Source organism: Pleurodeles waltl, chromosome 4_2 (genome assembly GCF_031143425.1).
Source record: "Pleurodeles waltl isolate 20211129_DDA chromosome 4_2, aPleWal1.hap1.20221129, whole genome shotgun sequence".
Classification (NCBI taxonomy): domain Eukaryota; kingdom Metazoa; phylum Chordata; class Amphibia; order Caudata; family Salamandridae; genus Pleurodeles; species Pleurodeles waltl.
This window is the reverse complement of record NC_090443.1, coordinates 945,726,953-945,749,866: the sequence shown is the minus strand read 5'-3', so window position 1 is coordinate 945,749,866 and position 22,914 is coordinate 945,726,953. Positions and strand designations below refer to the sequence as shown.

General features: G+C 45.9%; 1 protein-coding gene across 1 annotated transcript in view; it reads left to right on the top strand.

Moving 5' to 3' along the window:
* Positions 1-22,914, top strand: part of LOC138293509 (vitamin D3 hydroxylase-associated protein-like) — a 314,222-nt gene that overhangs the window by 198,465 nt on the left and 92,843 nt on the right. The window contains exon 8 of the mRNA XM_069232751.1: positions 1,407-1,532. Coding sequence (XP_069088852.1) covers positions 1,407-1,532 — 126 coding nt within the window. The remainder of the gene's footprint in view (positions 1-1,406; positions 1,533-22,914) is intronic.

Genomic DNA, 22,914 nt, shown 5'->3' with positions numbered 1-22,914 from the left:
GAGCTCTTGCCTCAGGCAATCCTGCCTCAATTCAGATTATGTTGTTGCATAGTTGAGCAGTTGATTAGTGTACTGCTCTGACGTAGCCTTGAAAATGGAAACAGAATAAATTCTGTACTTGAATACACTGTGCCTCTGCTCCTTATCCCAAAACATCCTGGTTCCCCAAACATCACTGTTGTCTGTGCTGACAACACCCAAGCCATCTTCTCACTGACGGATAAGACCTTCACTAGCATGACCTCGCGATGGGATGTCCATGTCATCAACCCAAAACATTAAAACCATGAAAAGAATGAAGACGATTCGTACACCATGGAATTATTAATCTGAAGGTTTATGAGATGGTGTTATTTTAAATGTATAAGCCCTGAGGACTAAGGTGTAATAGTAAAAATATCAGAGTAACGGGGTGTCTCCCTCAAGCATGCGTCAGCTGTGCTTTTGGATTTAATTAAAATAAAGAGATTTCTAAGGAAAGAGAAAACCTAAAACTGTTGTGATTTTTATGTCAAAAAGAAATAAGTGGAGGAATGGACTAACAGAGACTTGAAGATGTACTTCTTTTTGATGAAATTGAAAAATGAATTTTCAGACCACCTCTCTACATAGGGCAACTTGTCAGTTTGGTGGACAGAGTACTCTGCCATGTTTGTTTTGGAGTATCCTGTCCACTAAGGCTGATCGCATAAGGCCCCCTATACAACTGCAGAGAGTACTCTTCTGTTAGAACACTCTAGATTGTGGTCACAGGTCTGTGGACAAAGCCAGTCAATGGGTCAAACCTCATTACCTGGTAAGTATTTTTGTATTTTGCTTGGGTTACAGGACTCTACAGCTATCAGCATGTTTCCTTTTCTTTGAACTGCACTGCTATATCAAACTCATAACAGCAAGCCAGGGGCGGTTCCTCCGCTATAGAGGAGGAGCGCCCCTCCTCCCCCCCCTCCACCACCACCAGCAGCAGGACCTGCAAACCTTTAAAAATAAACTGTTTATTATCGTTTTCTTTATAAAGGGATGGGGCATGGGGGTGACGAGCAGTGAGGGGAGTCCACAGAGCACTCCCCTTAGTGCACATGTATGTTTTGCCGGCCTTCTCGGGCCGGCCAAACACACATGCGCACAAGGGCTCTCTCTCCAACCCGACACTGTGTTGCTAGGTTGGAAAGAGCAAAACCAGGGCGCTCCACCAATCATAATGCTGCTTTGAGCAGCGGCATGATGGGCCACGAGCCATTTTTTGTTTTTTTTGTTTTATTGTACCCGCCCTCCCACTTTTCCTAGTCGTCAGCCACGACTTCAGCAAGGACTGGGAGGTTTGGCAAACTACAACAATGTTCTGCAGTGTCACTTTTTAGCCCAGACATAATTCATGCCCCAAACCTTTTTTCTTTCTTTTTCAGGTGTACACCAGTCCTCGCCCCCTGCGTGTGGGGTATTATGAGACAGACGGCTTCACAATGCCGTCTCCCTCCATGAAACGTGCAGTACTGGAGATGAAGCTTTTGCTAGAGAAAGCTGGACACACGGTACTTATCTGAAAGAATCTTTTTAATTTTTTATTTTGTCGAAATATATTTTAGCTGTTTCGCCGGCCTCATGTTTTTCAAAAAATGCATATTAAAAAAGTACATACTGGGACTTTTGGTCAGCCCTCTTTATCTATTCAAGTGTTATTCACCTTTTGCACTGGCTCACTACAGTAGAGAGCAAGAGGCAATGGTCAATCCACTTCAACCATTAGGTCTCCTCCATACGTAAGTCTTAAAAGCAGTCAACTTGGGTGTCAGTCTTTGCTTTTATTTATGTTTTTATGTTTTTTTTATCATTTCTGCAATCAGTCATTTGTTGCTTTTTGTTTTAGTTTTTATTTTTGCAAATATATGCAACTTTACAGTCTGGCATTTTTAAACTTTATATGACATATTTTTAATTTCTATTGCATAGGTTTGCAATACATACACAGAAAAATAAAAACATTGTAGATCTATTAGGTTTGCAATTTGTGTTATCTTCCATTGGCCTGAAGACAAAGTCATAGTTCGTGTTTTCTATGTGAAACTGCCAATTAAAATGTTTTTATAAAGTTGCATAGAGGTACTTAAATTTACTTTTTAGTGGCATTAGATGCAAAGTTCTATCTAACTTAACACTTCATGAAATTTCATTAATTTCAGATATTTAATTTAGGGAGGACCTTCTTCCAAGAAGCTAAAGATTTCATTCCATAGAATGTTTTTATTGTAGCAGTGGCATCTAGTCAATATTTTTCTTTTTCACAAGTTTACAGTTAGTGGCTGAGGGAGAAGAAGCAATTTACTAAGGATAGGACCAGAGCTTGGATTAAAATCCTAGTCCGTGGCCGGTCCTAGTGTTTTTGAGGCTCTGGGCAGAAAGGGTAAAGTTACAGGCCCCTCTAATTTTTATGTGACAAGAAATCACAGTCACATCACAGGAAGTGACATCACTTGACATTTCCTCCTCTTTGATAACACTGAACTCGACTGTACAAGGAGTCGCTTCTCTGGGCATCAGTAAAATTAATAACATAATTAAAAATGTAATAAAAATAAATACCTATATTCTGTCGCTCCGTTAAGTGGATATATATTGTATTAATCTCGCAAGATAGAACTGCTATGCCAAGCACTTTTTTTAACTGGCTAATAGCGCTCCAACAAAGTGAATCACATGCAAGGCCCATTCCTGAAAGGGAGGTTGAGCCAGGAAACATAATAAGTTGCATTTTTTATAGTCCTTCATGCTGTACATCTGTTTCTGAACACTAAGTAAGAGATACCACTGTTGCCAATTTTATGACTGAGACTGCCTTGCAAGATTCCAACTCACAACCTCCAGAACACTTTGGAGTATGTTGACAGCAGGGGAGCCTTTTGCTCACTTAGCCCTCCTGCCGATAACAGGCATGCGTCAGCCAGCTTGACATTTAATTAACTGTTCCCCAGACTCACTAGACATTTTTAGGGACATTATCCTACCAACCTTTGGCAAAGTAAATGGGCCTCACTATTGAGACCTGTTGTTTTTTCTGATCCATTTGTTCAAAGCTGCATAGCATCGGCAAGATGCAGTGAAGCATGACCAAAAGAAGAAAAACAACTCATGCGTCAATTTGTAGCCATGTGCAATGCGCCTTTACGCATGCACCTGCAAAATGGACGAGGATGACTTTAAAAAAAAAAAAATGTTACACGAGATGGATTGGTAAATAAGGAAAAAGAAATAGTGCAAAAGGCCCTTTTCTAAGGTGCAGGGGCCTGCAGCTATTTGCTGCCTTGTCCTCCCTGGCTCCCCCAAAAAAACAAAAGTAAAAAATAATATATTAAACAAAATAAATGGGTATGAAGTGTGTGGGGGAGGGTAAAGGCAGCACATTAGGGAGAGTGCCATAGAGGGTGCGGAGAAGCAGAGGCGAGCACGGGGAGGGGTGGGTGGGGAAGCACATGAGAGCTGCAACACCAAAGCTACAGCAGCAGAGAGTACGGGGGAGGGTATCGAGGGAGAGCGCAGGAAAATAAATGCACTCTCATGGAGAGTTTAAGCTAAAAGAAAAAGGTACTTTCCTAAAAGTGAGCAGTGGACTGATAGAAGCCAGCCACACACATAGATGATAAAGAGGTAATGCTCCAAGATAGGGACTAACACAAGATGGACAATCTGGTATAAGGAAAGCTGTTGAATAAGAAGCAAGTAAATGAGAGTGACAATTAAGTGAGCCAATGGTTAGAAATGGGCAGGCGGTAAGCCCTCTAAGTTCTTGGTAAGACCGCAGTAGGTCTTTTCTGACCAGATAGCATGCACTGCGTGTTGAGCTCAACCTAAAAGGCGCAAGTAGAATAGTCAAGCTCAGCTTCTGTCATTGGCTCTCCTCTAGAATATTCTTTCTCAGTGCTAACCTTCTTCTCCTCTTATCAGCTATTTCTTCTGCCATTATGCATTGGTTCTTATTGCCCCTTTCTATCTCATACCTTCATTTTTCTTTCCCTTTTTGCTCTTTTGTCTTTCTTATTTCCCTCTACTTGTTTCTGTCTCTTCTTTCTCCCTCTTTGCCACTATTTTCTTTTCCATTCTCCTCGTCTTTCCCCATTACTTTCACCGCTCTCTTTTTCTTTTCTTTTCTGTTCTTTTGCTATTATTTCTTCTTCTCCCTATTACTATTGTCTCTCTTCTTTAACCCCCTTCCGTCCCTTAGTTCCTTTTTCTTGTCCTCTCATATCCCTCACCCTCTCACTGGTTTCTCTTCTTTACATTGCATAATATTTCCTCATTTTCTAGTTTCCTTTTTTCGCTTCCTGTTCTTTTTTTTTTTTACCTCACTCTATACTCCGTCTTTCTTTTCGGCACTGCCAAAACTAGTCTCTCCTGCTTTTTGTATCTCTCATTCTTTCCCTTCTTCTGACCTCATGCCCCCCCCCCCCCCATCGCCCAGTGTTCACTCTCCCTCTATTCTGTGGCTGACTGACTGAAAGACCCCTCACGATGAGAGCGCAAGGCCTTTTAAAGAAAGGCCAGTGCGAATGGGCATAGGGCAGGGCACAAGTCGGGGGTACACGCGGGTACAGAGCGTCCACACACTATTTTCACAGGGTGGACACCATCCTCCCTGCAAGAAGTGGACCCCACTGAAATATGCTGAAATTGTCCCGCTGTAATTTTCAGACACCGGGACACATTCCGCTGCACTTGGTCTGCTCTCGTTTCGAGCAGCAACGGGCAGGCAGCGAGGGGGCTTTTATGTTTGACTCCAGCTGCGTCCCTAACAAAGGCTGAAGGGGCCTTCAGGCCTTTTGTTCACTATCCTGACTGGGAGCTATCCGAGCCTCACACCTAGATGCCAGTGCAAGGGAGGGGAAACAAAGGGACACAGCTTGTTGTTAACACTTCGCAAATACTGGAGAAGCATGCTTTTTGAGTTGTTTAATCCCTGTTTATAAGAGATTTTCATGGACTGCAAGAATGTCGGATGTGTTGGTCTGTTCCAGTATTTGCACAAATCATAACCTGAATGCCACTATTTTGTTTTATTTATTTTATAGCGCTACTAGTACAGGGTATCAGAGCAATTTACATCACACGTACACATCATACATTGAAAATAAATCCTGTAAATGTGTAAATCAATGTAGAAAATATGTTACATAATACAGTGAGGGTTGCAAGGTGTGGGAGACATATCATTCATAGCTTCTTAGCTCGCTGTGATATATTGGAAGGATTACAATGTATGAACTGCAAGTAACAAAAGAATCTCTGTGTTAAAAGCAGTAACTCGCTTACCTAGCTGCATAAAATAAAAACCTGTCATTTCAATGTTACATGATGTGCTTTCCAGGAGACACTTTAACCCTCTATGGTACTGTGATTCAAAACTGGGACTAGATAAAACACAGGTGTCTTCAGCAAATGCGCTTCCCTTTAAAGTTATTTTGCCATTATTCTTGTTTCCTGAAATTTACTGCACACACAAAGATCTCTGCAGCAGGTTCCATAACCCCCATAAGATGTTTTAAAATGCAAACTTTGCAACAAATTAAGCCGAACAGATTTATTGCCACGTTTCTCCTTTTTACCAATTTCTTTGTGGCAGGGTTTAAAAAAAATAAATGTATACACTGAGGCCGAGATTTTGTATCAGGGTTGCTTCACTTTTTTGGTACAGGCCTAACACAACTTTTCATTTGGTAAATATTGTGATGTGTTCAAATGTAATTATGGTAGACTTGCTAAACCTGTGTGAGGTCTTAAGATTTGATGTCACTTCTTGTGAGGTCATGGGTTGTGATGCATCACGGACAGCTTGAGGATGTGATGAGGGCATGGATCCGAGGGTGCTCCCGAGTGGATGGAGTTCATCAGGCTTTGGGTGTCCTCTATGGTGATGGGGTCCAGACGTTCAGTATCTAGTGGGGTGCTGTTAGAAATGGGGTTTTTGGTTGGCAGTTAGGTTGCCCTCTGTCCAAGCAAGAACCCTCACTCTAGTCAGGGTAAGTCACACACAATCCAAAATCAGCCTGTGCTCACCCTCCGGTAGCTTGGCACGAGCAGTCAGGCTTAACTTAGAAGGCAATGTGTAAAGCATTTGTGCAATAAATCATACAACACCATAGTATAACACCACAAAAATACACCACACAGTGTTTAGAAAAATATAGAATATTTATCTGGATAATTGTAGGTCAAAACGATCAAAGTTGCAATACGAATTTGTAAAGATATCACTGAAAAGTGATATTAAGTGTCTTTAAGTCTTTTAAAAAGCAATAAAGTGTCTTTCAAGCACAGAGTACCTGGTTTCTGGTGGGAAATCTCCTCGGAGGGCCACAGGAGAAGAGATGCGTGGAAAAAGGGGTGTGTGCGTCGATTTCTCCTCAGCACACACAGACTTGCGTCGTTCTTTTCCACGCGGGGAAGTCGGGCGTCGTTTTCCGGCGCGCAGACAGTCTCTTTTTGTGGATCGCGGGGATTACCAGATGTCCCGGGTCTGTGCGTGGATTCTCCTGCTTATCTTCCGGCTGCGCGTCGTTCTGCGGGGCTGCGCGTCGAAGTTTCGATCTCACGGTAGGCGTCGCGTCGATTTCTCCTTGGAAGTCGGGCGGCGTTGTCCTTGCGAGGCCGTGCGTCGAAATTTTGGTCTCACGGCAGGCGTCGCGTCGATTTCTCCTTGGAAGTCGGGCGGCGTTGTCCTTGCGAGGCCGTGCGTCAAAGTTTCGCACTCACGGTAGGCGTCGCGTCGATTTCTCCTTGGAAGTCGGGCGGCTTTGTCCTTGCGAGGTTGTGCGTCGAAGTCTCGATCGTCCCGAGGGCGTCGCGTTGATCAGCGTCGGTGTGCGGCGTTTTTCTCGCCGCGAAACAAGCTGTGCGTCGAAATTTTCGGCGCACGGAGTGTCCACGTGAAAGGAAGAAGTCTTTTTGGTCCTGAGACTTCAAGGAACAGGAGGCAAGCTCTATCCAAGCCCTTGGAGAGCACTTTCACAGCCAGACAAGAGTTCAGCAAGGCAGCAGGGCAACAGCAAGACAGCAGTCCTTTGGAGAAAGCAGACAGGTGAGTCCTTTGAGCAGCCAGGCAGTTCTTCTTGGCAGGATGTAGTTTCTGGTTCAGGTTTCTTCTCCAGCAAGTGTCTGATGAGGTAGGGCAGAGGCCCTGTTTTATACTAAGTTGTGCCTTTGAAGTGGGGGTGACTTCAAAGAGTCTCTAAGAAATGCACCAAGTTCCCTTTCAGCTCAATCCTGTCTGCCAGAGTCCCAGTAGGGGGTGTGGCAGTCCTTTGTGTGAGGGCAGGCCCTCCACCCTCCCAGCCCAGGAAGACCCATTCAAAATGCAGATGTATGCAAGTGAGGCTGAGTACCCTGTGTTTGGGGTGTGTCTGAGTGAATGCACAAGGAGCTGTCAACTAAACCTAGCCAGACGTGGATTGAAGGGCACAACAAGATTTTAGTGCAAAGAAATGCTCACTTTCTAAAAGTGGCATTTCTAGAATAGTAATATTAAATCCGACTTCACCAGTCAGCAGGATTTTGTATTACCATTCTGGCCATACTAAATATGACCTTCCTGCTCCTTTCAGATCAGCAGCTGCCGCTTCAACAGTGTATGAGGGCAGCCCCAATGTTAGCCTATGAAGGGAGCAGGCCTCACAGTAGTGTAAAAACGAATTTAGGAGTTTTACACTACCAGGACACATAACTACACAGGTACATGTCCTGCCTTTTACCTACACAGCACCCTGCTCTAGGGGATACCTAGGGCACACATTAGGGATGACTTATATGTAGAAAAAGGGGAGTTCTAGGCTTGGCAAGTACTTTTAAATGCCAAGTCGAAGTGGCAGTGAAACTGCACACACAGGCCTTGCAATGGCAGGCCTGAGACAAGGTTAAGGGGCTACTGAGGTGGGTGGCACAACCAGTGCTGCAGGCCCACTAGTAGCATTTAATCTACAGGCCCTAGGCACATGTAGTGCACTCTAATAGGGACTTACAGGTAGATTAAATAGTCAATCATGGATAAACCAATCAATAGTACAATTTACACAGAGAGCATATGCACTTTAGCACTGGTTAGCAGTGGTAAAGTGCTCAGAGGTCAAAAGCCAACAACAGCAGGTCAGAAAAAATAGGAGGAAGGAGGCAAAAAGTTTGGGGATGTCCCTGTCAAAAAGCCAGGTCCAACAGGTGCTATGTCCATGGTGGTGAGTGGTGCTGGTGGGATTTGGTTCCTGAAGCCTTTGTAGATGTCCTGGATCTTATGGTGAAAGAAGATGGTGAGGTTGTTGCAGAGGTCTTGGGAGGGAGGTATGGAGGAGATGTCTGTCCTGAGGTTTGTGAACTCTTTGCCGATGGTGAAGAGCTCTTTGCTGTTGTGATTGCTGGTGTTGAGGCGTGCTTAAAAGGTGGCTTTTTTGGCAGCTCTGATGTTCTGGTGGTGCGTGGTGACTGCATTTTTTTATTTTGTAGGCTGTGGTAGCGTCTGCCTAATCCTGCTCAGTGTGGAGTTTTATAATCTGGTGATCAATTTGACAAGCTAGGGGCTGGCCAAGAGGAGGCTCAGGGGATCCCACTCACGTGGCTCTTTTGGGAATGTGAGGAGTATTCTCCACAACATATTCCGCAAGGTGCTGTATGTGTATTTCTAGCACGGTATTGGCTCACTCTGCTTTCTTTACGTTTTTTATTTTTGACATAACAGTTTGCTCAAAACCATTAGAGTGAATTTCATTGATCTTTTAATTGCTTCAACCCCTATTTTGCAGCAGGCTCTGTACTTATCAGTTTGCTCAAAACCATTAGAGTAAATTTAATTGACCTTTTATAATTGCTTCAACCTCTCTTTTGCAGCAGGCTCTCACCCTCGTACTCATAGGATAGCAAATGTAACTTTTCTGTTGTTCATATTATTGGGACTAGGTCACTCTCATTAAACTCAAAGCGACCATTTTCATCTTTCATCTTCTAGAAGGCATGCTTCTTAGGAAGTGAGTGTCCAAAACCTGGTAGGATGTGGTGCCTATTTTGACCATGGGTGAGTATTTCAGATTGATGTATTTCTTATCTGATGCCCACTGTTGGAGGCAGCACATTCTGGTTGGCTGTGGCTGGGCCCCAACCAGACAACCTACCACTTCCGTCAGGGCTGGATGATTACACTCACAGAATCACCTGAGCTCATGCTTGGGTAGCTTGGCACTGAGCAGTCAGGCTTATCACAGAGGAAATGTGTAAAGCACTGGCACAGCCCTCACACGCAATAAATACACTGAGCCTCATAAAAGAGACTTCACGCATGTTTGGTAAACACAGTTTACCTTCAATACTAACATTAATTAACACACCATAAAAATCATGAACTTCTGGGCATAAATCACACTTGGTCATATTACTAACAGTACTAGGTCCAACCACATTAAAATGACATCATTAGCATGTACACTTGGGAGAAATTCTACGTTACGAGTGGTAGTGCAAAGAGTTAACAACTGAGCAGTCAAGTGCGTGCTTTTAATTGTAATTGTTTTCATATAGCGCTTACTAACCCTGACGAGGGGTGGATGGATGGTTATGTTAAAAAATGACATTACCTACAGACTGGGCATTACTTTTTTTTTTTTTTTAAATCTATTTATTAAACATTATGCACATATAACAACGCGTTTAGTCATTGATCATTTTTCAAACTGTTTACACACATTTATAAGTCATTGCAACGCGGTTGCGCAATACAGTGCCAAAAACACCACTGAAAATTGTGCAACTAATTAATTGAGGTCACATCTAAACACCGCTAATGTCATACTTGATACTGGATACACCAATTGGAGGGTGGGAGGGGTAAGGAAAAGATCCGATTATTGTGCATGGAGGTCAGGGCATCACAATTGAGATGTTGGTTGTGAGGGCAGGATAGGGCATGGAGCCATTTTAGGGGTAAGCAAAACAAGGCACAAAGTGCATGAGGGCGTGGCCCCAGCGTAAGCATCCAAAAGTGCCACATCATTACATTGGGGGGGATATGAGGAGGTTAATGTACAGAATAGTTGAAGATGGGGCAGCTGAGGATAACATGCTATAATTATTAAACAGAAGGATAATGCCTTTACCGTTACTAATTTTAGGGGGGTATGTGTCATCCCTATTTTCGATCGCTACCACAAAAGTGTCCCAGACTTCGGGGCCATCCTGTAGTAGGCCTTTGTATTGCAGTAAGCGTAATGTCTGAGCTTCGGCTTGTGAGCGGCTGTGTAAGTCGCGAAGCCAGGCAGAATGAGATGGTACGTGTGGGGCTTTCCAGTGCGTGGCTATTAGTCGTTTATAGACAACAAATGCCAAATCAATAAATCTGTGCAGATGTTTATCGCCTTTGGCACGTTGACGTATGCCAAGTAAACAAGAGTCTGGGGTGGGCGACAGAGTATGAGATGAAATGTCTGCTGTGGCATCTGTAACCCGATGCCAAGCCGAGTTTATGGGGTGACAGCTCCAGACCATGTGGTAGAAATCTGCTGCTGGAGTGGCACATCTAGGACATGTCGGGTTTGCGCTCTGGTATATTCTTTGAATGCGGGCCGGAGATAAATATGAGTGGTGAATATAATTGAATTTGGTGTAACGCAGACGGGGGTTGCGGGATATTGACTTAATCATTGTGAGAGCCGCAGACCAAGATTTTTGTGGTAATGGTGCAGGGAGGGCAGAGTCCAAACGTGCTTTAGCGATCGGTAACGCAGAGCACACTTCAGCTAGCAGTACTTTATATAGTTTAGTTATGATGCCTTTTGTGCTACCCATGGTAAGAATAACGGTGAGTAGTTGGAATTCGGGTGGTTCATTGTTGCCAGATCCCCCGAGGTTGTTGAGTAGCCGTTTAATGGCGCTATACGTCAAAAAGGCTCCTGTGTGCATAACCCCAGCAGCCACTAGGTCCGCGAAGGTGCGCATTTTAGAGCTAGAGTAGTAGTTGCCTGCGTTTAGGGTACTTATGTCCCGCGTATCGTGGTTTAATGATAGTATTTGGATGTTCGGCAACTGGAACAGTGGTAACAGAGGGGAGTAAGGAGGTGAAGGGGTCTTACTTTGAACGTATCTGCGGCAGCAGAAGCGAGCTGCGTCTAACAATATAAGTTTTGAGGGTAGGCGGTTAGGACCGGATAGAAGTGAGGACAGTAGCGTTTGCGGGGCCATATATGACTGCAACATTATATATTCCGGAGAGGGGGTTTCCTTGAGCCATGTAGATACCCACATCAGCTGAGAAGCTGCATAATATCTCTCGAAGTTGGGCATGCCCAGACCGCCTGCCTCTTGCGGATATTGTATTGTAGCTAACGCTACCCTGTGTCTGTCCCTGCCCCAGGGTAAGTCAGTTAATAATGAGGGCAATCTGTTAAAAAACGAACGTGGTAAACATAGCGGAAGGGCGGTAAAAAAATATAAAAACCTTGGGAGGATGAGCATTTTGGCTATCGCTACTTGACCCATGGGAGATAAGGGGAGCGAGCCCCAGAACGACATTGAGCTGCGAGTAGAGCTGAGTGCCCTATCGATATTGCCTTCTTTCAGGTCAGCAATGGAGTGATAAATTTGTATCCCGAGATAATCAATCAATCAGTAAATTTCTAAAGCGCGCTACGTACCCGTTAGGGTTTCAAGGTGCTGGGGGGGGGGGCTGCTATTGGTCGAAAAGCCAGGTCTTGAGGAGTCTCCTGAAGGTGAGGAGATACTTAAAGGTAGTGTGTGACCATGGGAGTTGATATTGCGGTAATCTCATGTGAAGGTCTGTTGGTATAGGGGTGAGAGGAAAAGTACTTGATTTGGACTAATTGACGCGTAGACCAGAAGCCAGGGCAAAGGAGTCAAGCATTGATAGCACCCCAGCCATGGAGACAGAGTGATTACGCAGGTATATCAGGGCATCATCTGCGTATAAGGATATAATATGATGTGTGTTAGATTCGGAGATGCCCCATAGGTGTGCGTAGCTTAATTGCTAGTGGTTCCATGGCTATAGCGAATAATAAAGGGGATAATGGGCAACCCTGTCTGGTACCTCTGCTTATGGGGAACGCCTCAGAGATAGCACGTCCATTTTTGACTCGAGCTGTGGGTTTAGAGTAGAGCGTTTTGATCCATCGGAGGAAACCGGGGCCAAATCCAAACGCTTTAAGTGTACGTAGAAGGTAATCCCAGCTCAATTTATCAAACGCTTTTTCAATGTCTAGGGAGAGGGCTACAGCTTTTGGTTCTGCGTTGCTATGCATTATGTGGAGCAGTCTTCTGGTGTTTAAAAAGGTGCTTCTCCCTGGGATAAAGCCAGACTGGTCCGAGTGTATTAAACTTTCTAGATGGGGAAGTAACCTATTTGCCAATATTTTCCACAATAATTTACAGTCTGCGTTGAGAAGAGAGAGCGGCCTGTATGATTTAACGTCTAGAGGGTCACGGCCTACCTTCGGGAGGACGACTATTAGAGCTTCGCGCATGGATTCTGGTAATAGTAATTTATTACGCGCCTCATTAAATACTTCTATGAGTGGCTGCAGAAGATGTGTAGCGTGGGAGTTAAAGTACTCCACCGGCAGGCCATCTGAGCCAGGGGTTTTGCCACGTGCCACCTGCATTAGCGCTGAGCGCAATTCTTCTATTGTAATGGGACCATCTAAGGTGGTGACATTGTCAGTAATATGTTGGTTGTGGGAGACAAATGATAATATGTCAGTTAGTTGCTGCTCCGATGGGGGGGAGGAGGTGTGTATATAGAACACGATAGTGGGTAGAGAAGGCGTCGTTGATTTCAGATTGAGTATTGACAATAACGCCGGAGCTCAAACGTATCGCACCAATGGGTGATGATTGCGAGGATTGGCGGGTCAGCCACGCTAATAGTCTACCTGATCTATCCCCCTCAGCGTGTTGTCGTGTCATGTAGTGTCTGTTGTCGTGTTTACACAGTCTAGTGTCTGCTTCTCTATGGGCAGCTCTAAGCGAGTTCAGTCCTACTGGTGTGGCCTCACCTCTGGAAACCTCAATCTCTGCTTTGCGGAGCTTAACCTCCAGATCTTGTAGTTCTTTAGTGAGTATCTTCTTTAACCCCACTGTGGCTGTGAGGCAGTGGCCACGTATCACCGCCTTGTGGGCGTCCCATTCTACAGCGCGAGATCCAGTTGTGTTTTTATTTAGTGAAAAATAATCAGCCAATTGTTTGGACATTTCTGCATGGAAGGGGGGGTCTAAGAGAGTTTCTGGCTGCAGTCGCCATGTTGGTATGCGAGTATGCATGTGGCCCCAGGCCATTATTGCGCATAGTGGGTTATGATCTGATATAGTGCGTGTCAGATATTCGGTCCTGCACATTTTCTGGATTACGGTTGCGGACACAAAGATCATATCTATTCTAGTGTGCAACTTATGTACTGGGGAGTAATAAGAATATTCGCGGTGGGTGGGGTGACCCATCCTCCAGATGTCTCTTAAATCGTTGTGAGAGGCCCATTGTGCTAAAGCTTGCGAGGCACGGTTGGATGGAGCCGCAACAAGAGGGGCGAATGAGCGGTCTATTTGAGTATGTAGAACGCTATTAAAGTCGCCCCCCCAAATGCACTCTAATGTGGGGTCACTAAGACTGCCAGTGGTAAGCGTATTCAGGAAGTCGCGTTGACTTGAGTTAGGGGAGTATAGCGCTAATGGGGATTCGTCAAGGACGACTTCTAGTATCACGTATCTACCTCTGGGTCGCATTGTGTGCGAGATGTGGTAAATGGGACCCCAGGGGCAATCCAGATCGCCACACCGCGAGCAAAGGAAGAGGAAGTGGTGCCGTGTAATTGTCCTTTCCATTTTAAGCGTGTATTTTCTAACATGGATTTAGAGAGGTGTGTCTCTTGTAGCAGGGCAATGTGTACTTGTTGTCTTTTAAGAAATGTATGAATCCTTTGCCGCTTTTGCAGTGTTGCCATACCTTTAATGTTCCATGTGAGCATCTTGTATTTCAAGATTCCCTGTTGAGTTTGAGAAGCCATAATGCATTTGTAAATGTAACTGAACCGGAGAAATGTTTGTCCCCCAGCCCCATTATGGAAATATTGCATCGATTACCCTCCCAGGCGAGCCAGGTATTGTTCCCAGTATTGTTAAATGTAAACCTATTGATGTGGTATATGTGGGGTAAGCATTTGTGATTGTATTTGCGATTAAATAGCGTGTGACAAAACCAATAACCAAAGAAAAAACAAATGTACTCAAAAACAATATATAACATCAACAAAAATACTGAAAAAATTAAACAAATTCCGGCTATTGTCGGCATGAGAGAACAGTCCATATGGAGCATGGGGGGTGCCGAAAAGCATTAGTTCAAAGTGATGAGATTACCCTGCCCAAGTTGCTTATGGTGCTGAGTTCGCCGCCCAGGTCCGCAAGCGGGCCGCGCGCTGCGTCCAAGGATCCGCGGTGCCGCCAGGTCATTCCCAAACATCCAGGGGAGGGAAGTCCTGTTATTGTGTGTAAAGAGCGGGGGTGAATAGAGCTCAGTTGGCTTAACAAATATCGTCTGCTGTGCGCGGCGTGAGACTAGGGCCCCGTGTGGATTCCGCTGAGTCAGAAGTAGGATCATGGTCTAGTTCCCCATCAGTTTGAATAGACAGGGGAATTGGTGATGTATTAACGAATTTAGACGTGTGACTGTTCAGGTGAGGGCTTAGCGCCTTGTTTTTTACGCTGCTTCCGCCTTGTCTTGGGTGAAGACCAGCTGTTACCTGGAGTGTTTGTCTATTGGGTCGGCAAAGCCCTTGGCGTGTAGCCAGGTCCAGGCATCCTCCGGTGTAGTAAAGAAAAGTACACGGGTGTCATCTTGTACACGGAGTCTGGCTGGGAACATTGACGCATACTTGATGTAGTGCTTGCGAAGGCATTCTTTAACACGATAAAGAGCTCCGTTTCCTCTGGAATTCTGCTGTGAAGTCTGGATAAGCAGTGATCACTGCATTTTCAAACCGCAGTGGGCCGGATTTGCGAAATAATTGTAGAATGAGGTCTCTGTCACGGTAATTAAGGAGTCTCGCTATCAGTGGGTGAGGCTGCGCACCAGGTGGAGGGGGCCTGCCCGGAACCCTGTGGGCGCGTTCGACGGAGAAGAACTTCGGAATATTGTCTTTGAGAATTGTGTCCGTGAGCCATTGTTCTATGAATAATTCTGTGCTGGGGCCTTCGACCCGCTCAGGAAATCCCACCAAAAGTATGTTGTTGCGCCGAGACCTGCTCTCTGCATCTTCAGCTCTGCGTTTTAAGAGGTCCACCTCCGTTGTTAAATGTAATAATTGCGATTGGAGTTCCTTCACAGTCCGGGGTAGGGTTGCAGAGTCTTTCTCTAATTCAGACACCCTGTTGGCCAGTGCGTGTTGATCAGTGCGGAGTATGTTAAGGTCTTCTGTCACCGAGCCTATTTTGGCTTCTAGGGTGGACTTAGGGGGTCATTCCTACAACCGCCGGCCGCCAAGCGGGAACCGCCGAATGACCGCACCACGGTGGCCATTCTGGCTTTCCCGCTGGGCCGGCGGGCGACCGCCAGAAGGCCGCCCGCCGGCCCAGCGGGAAACCCCCTTCTACGAGGATGCCGGCTCGGAATGGAGCCAGCGGAGTCGAAGGGGTGCGACGGGTGCAGTGGCACCCGTCGCGATTTTCAGTGTCTGCTTTGCAGACACTGAAAATCTTAGTGGGGCCCTGTTAGGGGGCCCCTGCAGTGCCCATGCCATTGGCATGGGCACTGCAGGGGCCCCTAGGGGCCCCACGACACCCGTTACCGCCATCCTGTTCCTGGCGGTGAAAACCGCCAGGAACAGGATGGCGGTAAGGGGGTCGGAATCCCCATGGCGGCGCTGCAAGCAGCGCCGCCATGGAGGATTCCCTGGGCCAGGGGTAAACCGGCGGGAAACCGCCGGTTGCCCTTTTCTGACCGCGGCTTTACCGCCGCGGTCAGAATGGCCAAGGAAGCACCGCCAGCCTGTTGGCGGTGCTTCCGTCATTTTAGCCCTGGCTGTCGCCGACCGCCAGGGTTAGAATGACCCCCTTAGTGTCTAGGATAGCTTGCAATATCTTCTCAAACTGCGATGTGTGTGATTGTAATGTAAGGTCCATCTTCTGCAAAGCCAGTTGCATGGTCGCTTGGGCGTCAGTGGGAGAGGGGGCGCTGAGATCCATTTTACCCGGAGGTGCACGTGGGGTTTTTGGTTTGACCATTTGAAAAGTGCGATTTCAGGTGGACCCAGACAGAATAGAACCGGGTGGAGGCGATGCGGGTGGGGTGATCAAGAAAGCTGGCTGTGGCGCAATGAGGACGCAGTTCCGGAGATCTGAGGATAACAGTTGAAGGCCACAAGTGATATACTGACGTCTGCAGGGTAGTATGCAAAATGTGGGAGGCGCTTCCCACGCTTCTGGGCCAGATGTACAGGGTTGTGGTGGAAATGTGAGCTGATTAATATCTGGTGGGTAGAAGGGTGCTCTGATGGTTTAGTCTGTGCTTACCGCCCGCCCCGATTCCAGGTAGTTGATGGGCTAAGCGTGCTATACTGCTGCAGTCGTAAGAAATGGTGATGCCCCAGAGCCACACAAGGGCAGCGGAATAACAGGATAGTTAGAAGTGTCACATACGGCCAAGATGGGGAGCGCACCACAGATCAGCTCAGCCTGGGTGCTGAAGGCAGACAGCCCAGTAGTGGGTCGTATTAGAGAAGATGCGTAAATAATGGCCTAATACATTAGCAATTGCTAGCGTAATTTGAAGGTCTATTGCGCTTCCACTATTGGTTCGCTACCCCGGCAGGCCTACACCAGGTACATCACTGTGGCCCCAAGCAATGGGCCCTGCAGGACTTCAGACGCGCCCACTCTCAATGGCGACAACCCCGCACAGGGGTTGTTGATGTGCAGAGTGTAAGCCTGCTCCCACAGGCACAACGTGCAGGGCACAGCACAGCTGAAGGCAAGCACCCACCTCAGGCGTAGTCAGCAGGGCTGAGACTTTTTCAGCACGGCCTCCAGGCCGGACGTGAGTTCGATCCCCGATGTGGGTCTGCCGGCAGCAGCACGCGATTATGTGAGCCGCAGGAACGGCCGCGGGCCCGGCCGCTCAGCAGGTTGCGCGTCGCTCACGTAGCGGGCGCTTCATCCGATATGCAGCTGCTGGTGCAGGTCACACTTCCAGCCGGGGAAGCCGGGACACAGTGGTGCCAACCTCAACCGGAGGTTGGCGAGAGGAGTACGCTGTAGGCCGGAGCAGCAGGCATCCGTTGGTGGAGTGTTGCGTTGTGGCGGGGCAGCCTCATCCAGCGCGGCTGCCCCCAGGCGTAGTTAAGAGTGTGGAACCATCAACGGATCCACCAGCTGGGCTGATATTACCGCGACTCGGCCTCCGGGCCGGTCGCAAATGCAATAACTGGTGCAGGTCCAAGATAGGCGGCCCTCGGCCACACAAGCCCCCAGGCCACAGACGCGATCGCAGACCCGGCCGCTCAGCAGCCCGCTCGCAGCATGCGAAGCGGGCGTGGCGCCCAGACCGCAGACGCGGCCCCAGCGCTGGTAGAACCGGCTACGGCTCCAACAGCTGGGCAGATATTCATGCGTCTCGGCCTCCGGGCCGGTCGCAAATGCATTAACTAATGCGGGACCGAGATAGGCGGCCCGCGGCCACACGAGTCTTTAGGCCTTAGCCGCGAACGCGGACACGGCCGCCCAGCAGCCCGCTCGCAGCACGCGAAGCGGGCGCGGTGTCCAGATTGCAGACGCGGACTCCAGCGGGGGACTAGGTCGCGGGTTTGGACGACACCTGCAACCTTTGCTCGAGGCGCAGGCACCGCAAACAGGATATTTGTTCGGGCCAGGGATCGGAGCTGCAGTTTATGCTTCTGCTCCAGTCGCCATGTTGGCCACGCCCCGACTGGGTATTACTTAAATCTAAATTTTGAAAGCACCATTATATCTTAAACCTTTTTGCACAACTTGTAACAGTCTATTTTATACTGACCAGCACATTGACAGTGGTTTCTGTCACATTCTGTGCCACCCAGCACTAAAAATACACGCCCATTTTCTCCACTGTACCAGCCAAGATTTATTTCTATGGCTCTCTGGTTACACACACTTCTGCAGTGCATTAACTCGGAGGTTTCATAATGTACTATAGTGCATTTCCCACTAACAACATTTTAAATTTATTTTTCAGTTAAGCTGCACGTTACCTGACGCTGAAAGACCAAAGACTTACAGAATATTTTTTTGTCATACATTTGACTTAGCCCCCACGCTCACTGACCCCGCTCCCATTGCATGCAGCATCACAGTTCCCATACTTTTTTTTAATGCACTTCGACCACTGATGTGTAGTAAAAAATTAAACCGCTTAACACATTTACAGCTGGTTATCCGGCTTTCGGATGATGTGTTTGGCTCAGCCCCAGTGCGCAAAATGGTGCAATTCAGTTTTGCTGCTTTTTGCTGCATGCGCAATGCGGAATATGGTAGGCCTAATAAGCCTTATTACTTTTGCTTTAGTTACCACATGAGAAGTATCACATGGTGTTTACTGCACTTTTCAAAAGTTGAAATTAAATTTGAGGCCAAATCAGTTTTACACGAAGTACGCAAATATTTTAAAATCTATTTTAATATATATATTTAAACAAAGGGCACGTACGGCCTGTGGTTACAGTGTTAACAAGCATTGACAAAGCCAATAGGTCTGGCTGATAGTGTTCTAAAGATTGCTAACACATGCATTCACAAATGGTGGTTGCATGTGTTGCACACACGAATTCCGTTTAGCACGTTAAAGCCATGCCTGTTGACATTTCTAAAGGTAGGGGAAAAGTAGTTAAAAAAATGTTGTCTGTACAGAATGCATATTGGAGAATAAAAAATGCACGAAGCAGTGTGATGAATCACTATACTTTTCCGATGTGCGAGTCCTCGTGCATTTCAACGGAAACACTTCTCGAAGGAACTGCATGTGATGTGACAAAGAATCCTCTGGGTGGAGCTAAAGCCCACTCTATTTATATTTGAAGCATTTGGTCGTATAAGCTATCGCGACAGGCGCATTGTGAAGTCAGACTTAAAAACTCCATTACGCACGTAAAATAATGTGTAGGGGTAATACGACAATAACGTATTGCAATTTTTCACTGACTTTTCTTCCATTTTTGCTCTTGTGCAAAAATGCTTCTATAATATTTACTTGGACGCACTCACGCGGGATGTTTCAGTTCTACTACACATTAGAAGTTATTTTGTAACATTTTCTTAATTGGGGTTGGCTTCCTGAGTGCCACAGTGTAGCAAAGTATTTTGGTGAAATTGAAGTAAGGAACAACCGATGTTGCAAGATGAATTGCTGGCTGTGTAGCTAGTTAAACATTTCTAACCCTGTCATGCATCAGCAGGGGCGTAGCCTGGTCAGTGAGATTTGGGAGAGGGGTGGCTAAACTCCAGATTTTCCAACACGCTGCCATTTAATGCTAACATACATTATACAAGGAGGGGCTCAAGGGTCAGTGGAAAGGGCGAGGAATGCAGATTGGCAGGGTTACTAAATCAGAGAAAACGAATTATTTTGTTAAAAAAATAAATAAATAAATAACCAACAATTTTTAAGACTTTCAAAAGCGAGAGAGAGGGAGAGCGTGTGTCTGTTTTTGTCTCTGTAAATGTACAAATCTTTGGTGATATCCCACAAACACCTCACCATACCCGAATGAAACTACTTGTGCCCAACTACTTATCAGAAAATATATTTATTAGGGGGGTGTGACTAAGCCGGAGTGCATCATGAATTACATTTTACACCTCCAAACATCTTGCAAGCTGCATCTGTGGTCTAACGCTGGTAGAAAACAGCTTTGTTTTTATGCTTAGCAAAGCCTTTTTGCCAGACTATGGAAACAATCAGTGCAAAGATGTATTGCAGGGGACTATGTTTATGCAAACGCAAACAAAGTAAAATATTCCATAGCCAATCAGAATCACGCAACAAGTGTCATCTGTTTTGTTGCAAAACTATTAATACAAATACACCGAGTGTATAGGTAGTGTACAACAAACACCGTCAATCCATGGACGTCAAAGCCAAGGGTAGTGGAAGATGCATAACATGCCCTTTGACCTCCACTTTCTCTCACATACACATACATTCAAAGTCACACTTACATACACTCTTTCACATAAGAACACTCACCCCTCAAGCGCGCGCACAACATACACTTAAAAGCATTTTTACTTATCTCCGCTGCCATGGAAGGGCATATTCCAGCTAATTGTACTCAATTTTCATTACACTAATAGTGAATACTATATCATTAGTCACTATTCAGTGGAGCCTTAACTGACGTCCGAGCTGCCCCTGTGTTCCTAACCCTGATTTTGCAATCTTTGAGGCCAGTGGTCCCAAAAGCAGTACCAGGGGTTGCAAAGGGCACGGCAGAGGTCTCAGGCGACCCCTAAATGGCATCCATGCGTGTATCTAGCCCTGGGGTTTTATTTAACAGATTAACGGAGTTGTAATCTTTGTTTGCTTTGCAGCGGTGCCTAAATTGAGTGGTAGTTAGAGGTGAGCTCCACCGGACCTAATTTTTGGGGACCAGCAATCATTCATTTTCAACAGACTTTGAACCAGAACAAAAGAGAGATACACAAAAGGGGTCAAGAAGGAGGAAACGAAAGACAAAAAACAATGACAAGGGGAGAAAGCAGGGATGAAAAGGAACCTGAAAAAGCGAGATAAAGGGACCAAGGACTGTCTGGTGGTGGGTGAAAGAGGCATGAGGTGGAATACCGACTGGGGAGCCTTGGTATTCTGCGCCTCAACCTTCGATAATGGTGGCCACAGGCTTCTGAGCAAAACGTTGGGCCCGGCACTTATCCTTTTACAAATTAAGCACTGCTTTACAGATATTTGAAAATAAAAGCACAGAAGATATGAACTTGACTTGTTGGGCAATCTGGTAACCCTAAATGTGCTATTCTTAAATAGAAGGATTGAATTCCAATTCTGCATATGTACGATCGACGCCAAGAGGCTGAGGATATAATGGGTACGGAAAGAGACCAAGTGTCGAGTGGCTCTGGATATTGAATTTTTCAATTACCCAGTATAATTGATTTTTTTCATGGTGGGGCCAAGCATTGAAGGGGCATTGATGTTCCACCACTTTGTGCACCTCATTTGCTATGCAGAGGGGCTAAAAAGCAAATAAACATCACAGCTCAAATTAAAGATTCACTTGTCTGTGCATGTGTCTCACAGGTTTGTTTAGACACCCTTGTACGCCAGCAAGACTAATAGGAACTCTGTCAAAAGCAGGAGAGCAGAATTAATCACAGAAATATAGAATGTCTCACACCTACATAGTGCCCTGTTTTCTTCCTCTCCAGAACACCAAAGGCCTGCATAGTGGACAGCTTCAACTTTACGTTGTCAGTGCTATTGGCCTCACGTGTCTTTAAGAAGGTATTTTGTGAAATTATTTATCATAAACCTTGCTCCACCCAATTCTGGCATGTGCATGACACACAAGCCCTATTGTTACATCCCGGAGCAGGATTCCCAGTACATCTCACTAGCAGTGGGGTGTTCCTTTAGCCTCCCATTGTGCGAGGCAAAGACAGTGCATCTCTGGTACATGCTCTTGGCATGGATGGGAGGCTTCTCTTCACTTTGCGCTGCCTGTGTAAGGGCCTCCTTGGTCGCAGCCGCTTCACAGGTGATGTGGAGTGCTGAGTACAGGAGATGGTGGTATGGGGCAGAGACATGAGGAATTTCAAACACAGTTCTTCTTTCCTTGCAAGCCATTGTTTTGAAACACCGTTTCCCTGAACGAGCAGGCGGATCTGGTGTTATATCCGTATCTATCCAAGATGGTTGTCGCATCAGTGTTTGCTGCCTAGTATCCCAAACTAAGATAGCATTTATCTCTTTTCCTGTGGTGTGATTTCCAGCCTTTATCATATATTTGCATGCCTGGGCTGAGAAGGATGCAGCACAACACATTTGATTCAAAACATTTTATCACATTATTTTCCCGTTGCCCCTAATTGCTTTTTCCCTCATGTTTTCTCGTGAATATGTCCTTAAGAAAGACTTATGCTGGCCTCTTTCTCTACTCTCAGGTTGATTTTGGTGCCTTGCTTATTCACCTTAGTTTTGCCTTTCATCTACATTTAAGAACCATCAAGATTGCCACAGAAGATTTTTGCCCGTGTGGCTTTTTCTTTCTAGAATAGGACCCTCTCGAGGAGACACTTGACACCTTTCACATGTGTATTTTAGGTTCAGGGTGGCACCGTGGATACTGGGAGACGGCGCTTATTCACCAGGCAATGAAAAGGAAACTAGATAGACCTGCTTTGAGACCAATCTATGACCGATTGCAATGCAGAATACTCCCTTTGCTAGTTTGTGTGAGATAGCTCAAAAGTTGGTACCGCTCTGTATGGATCATTATGTTTTTAAAGAGACGCTAGTTTGAAGGTCTAATTAAATCCCAATAGACCCTTCAAGCATTCTGTTTTTTAATGAGACTTAATGGTACATTTTACTTTTCACCCAGCACAGTTTACAGTAGATCAGGTAAAAGTGAATGTCATAACTCATTGTCTTACTGGACCCACTTTGGCCTGGGTTACTTTTTTGGTTACAATTTTGGACCCTTGCTTCAACAGTTATAATAAATTATCGGCTGTATTCAATAAATTTGAATGTCTTGATTTGGAGTATTCTGCCGAAGAAGGCCTTTGTGATATCCAGCAAGGTGGAATGGATATATCGATGTGTGCAGCCTTTTTTTGCCAAGTGGCAGCAGAGAATTTGTGGGTTGAGAGGACACAAGTGAAATTATTTCAGTAAAGTTTGAG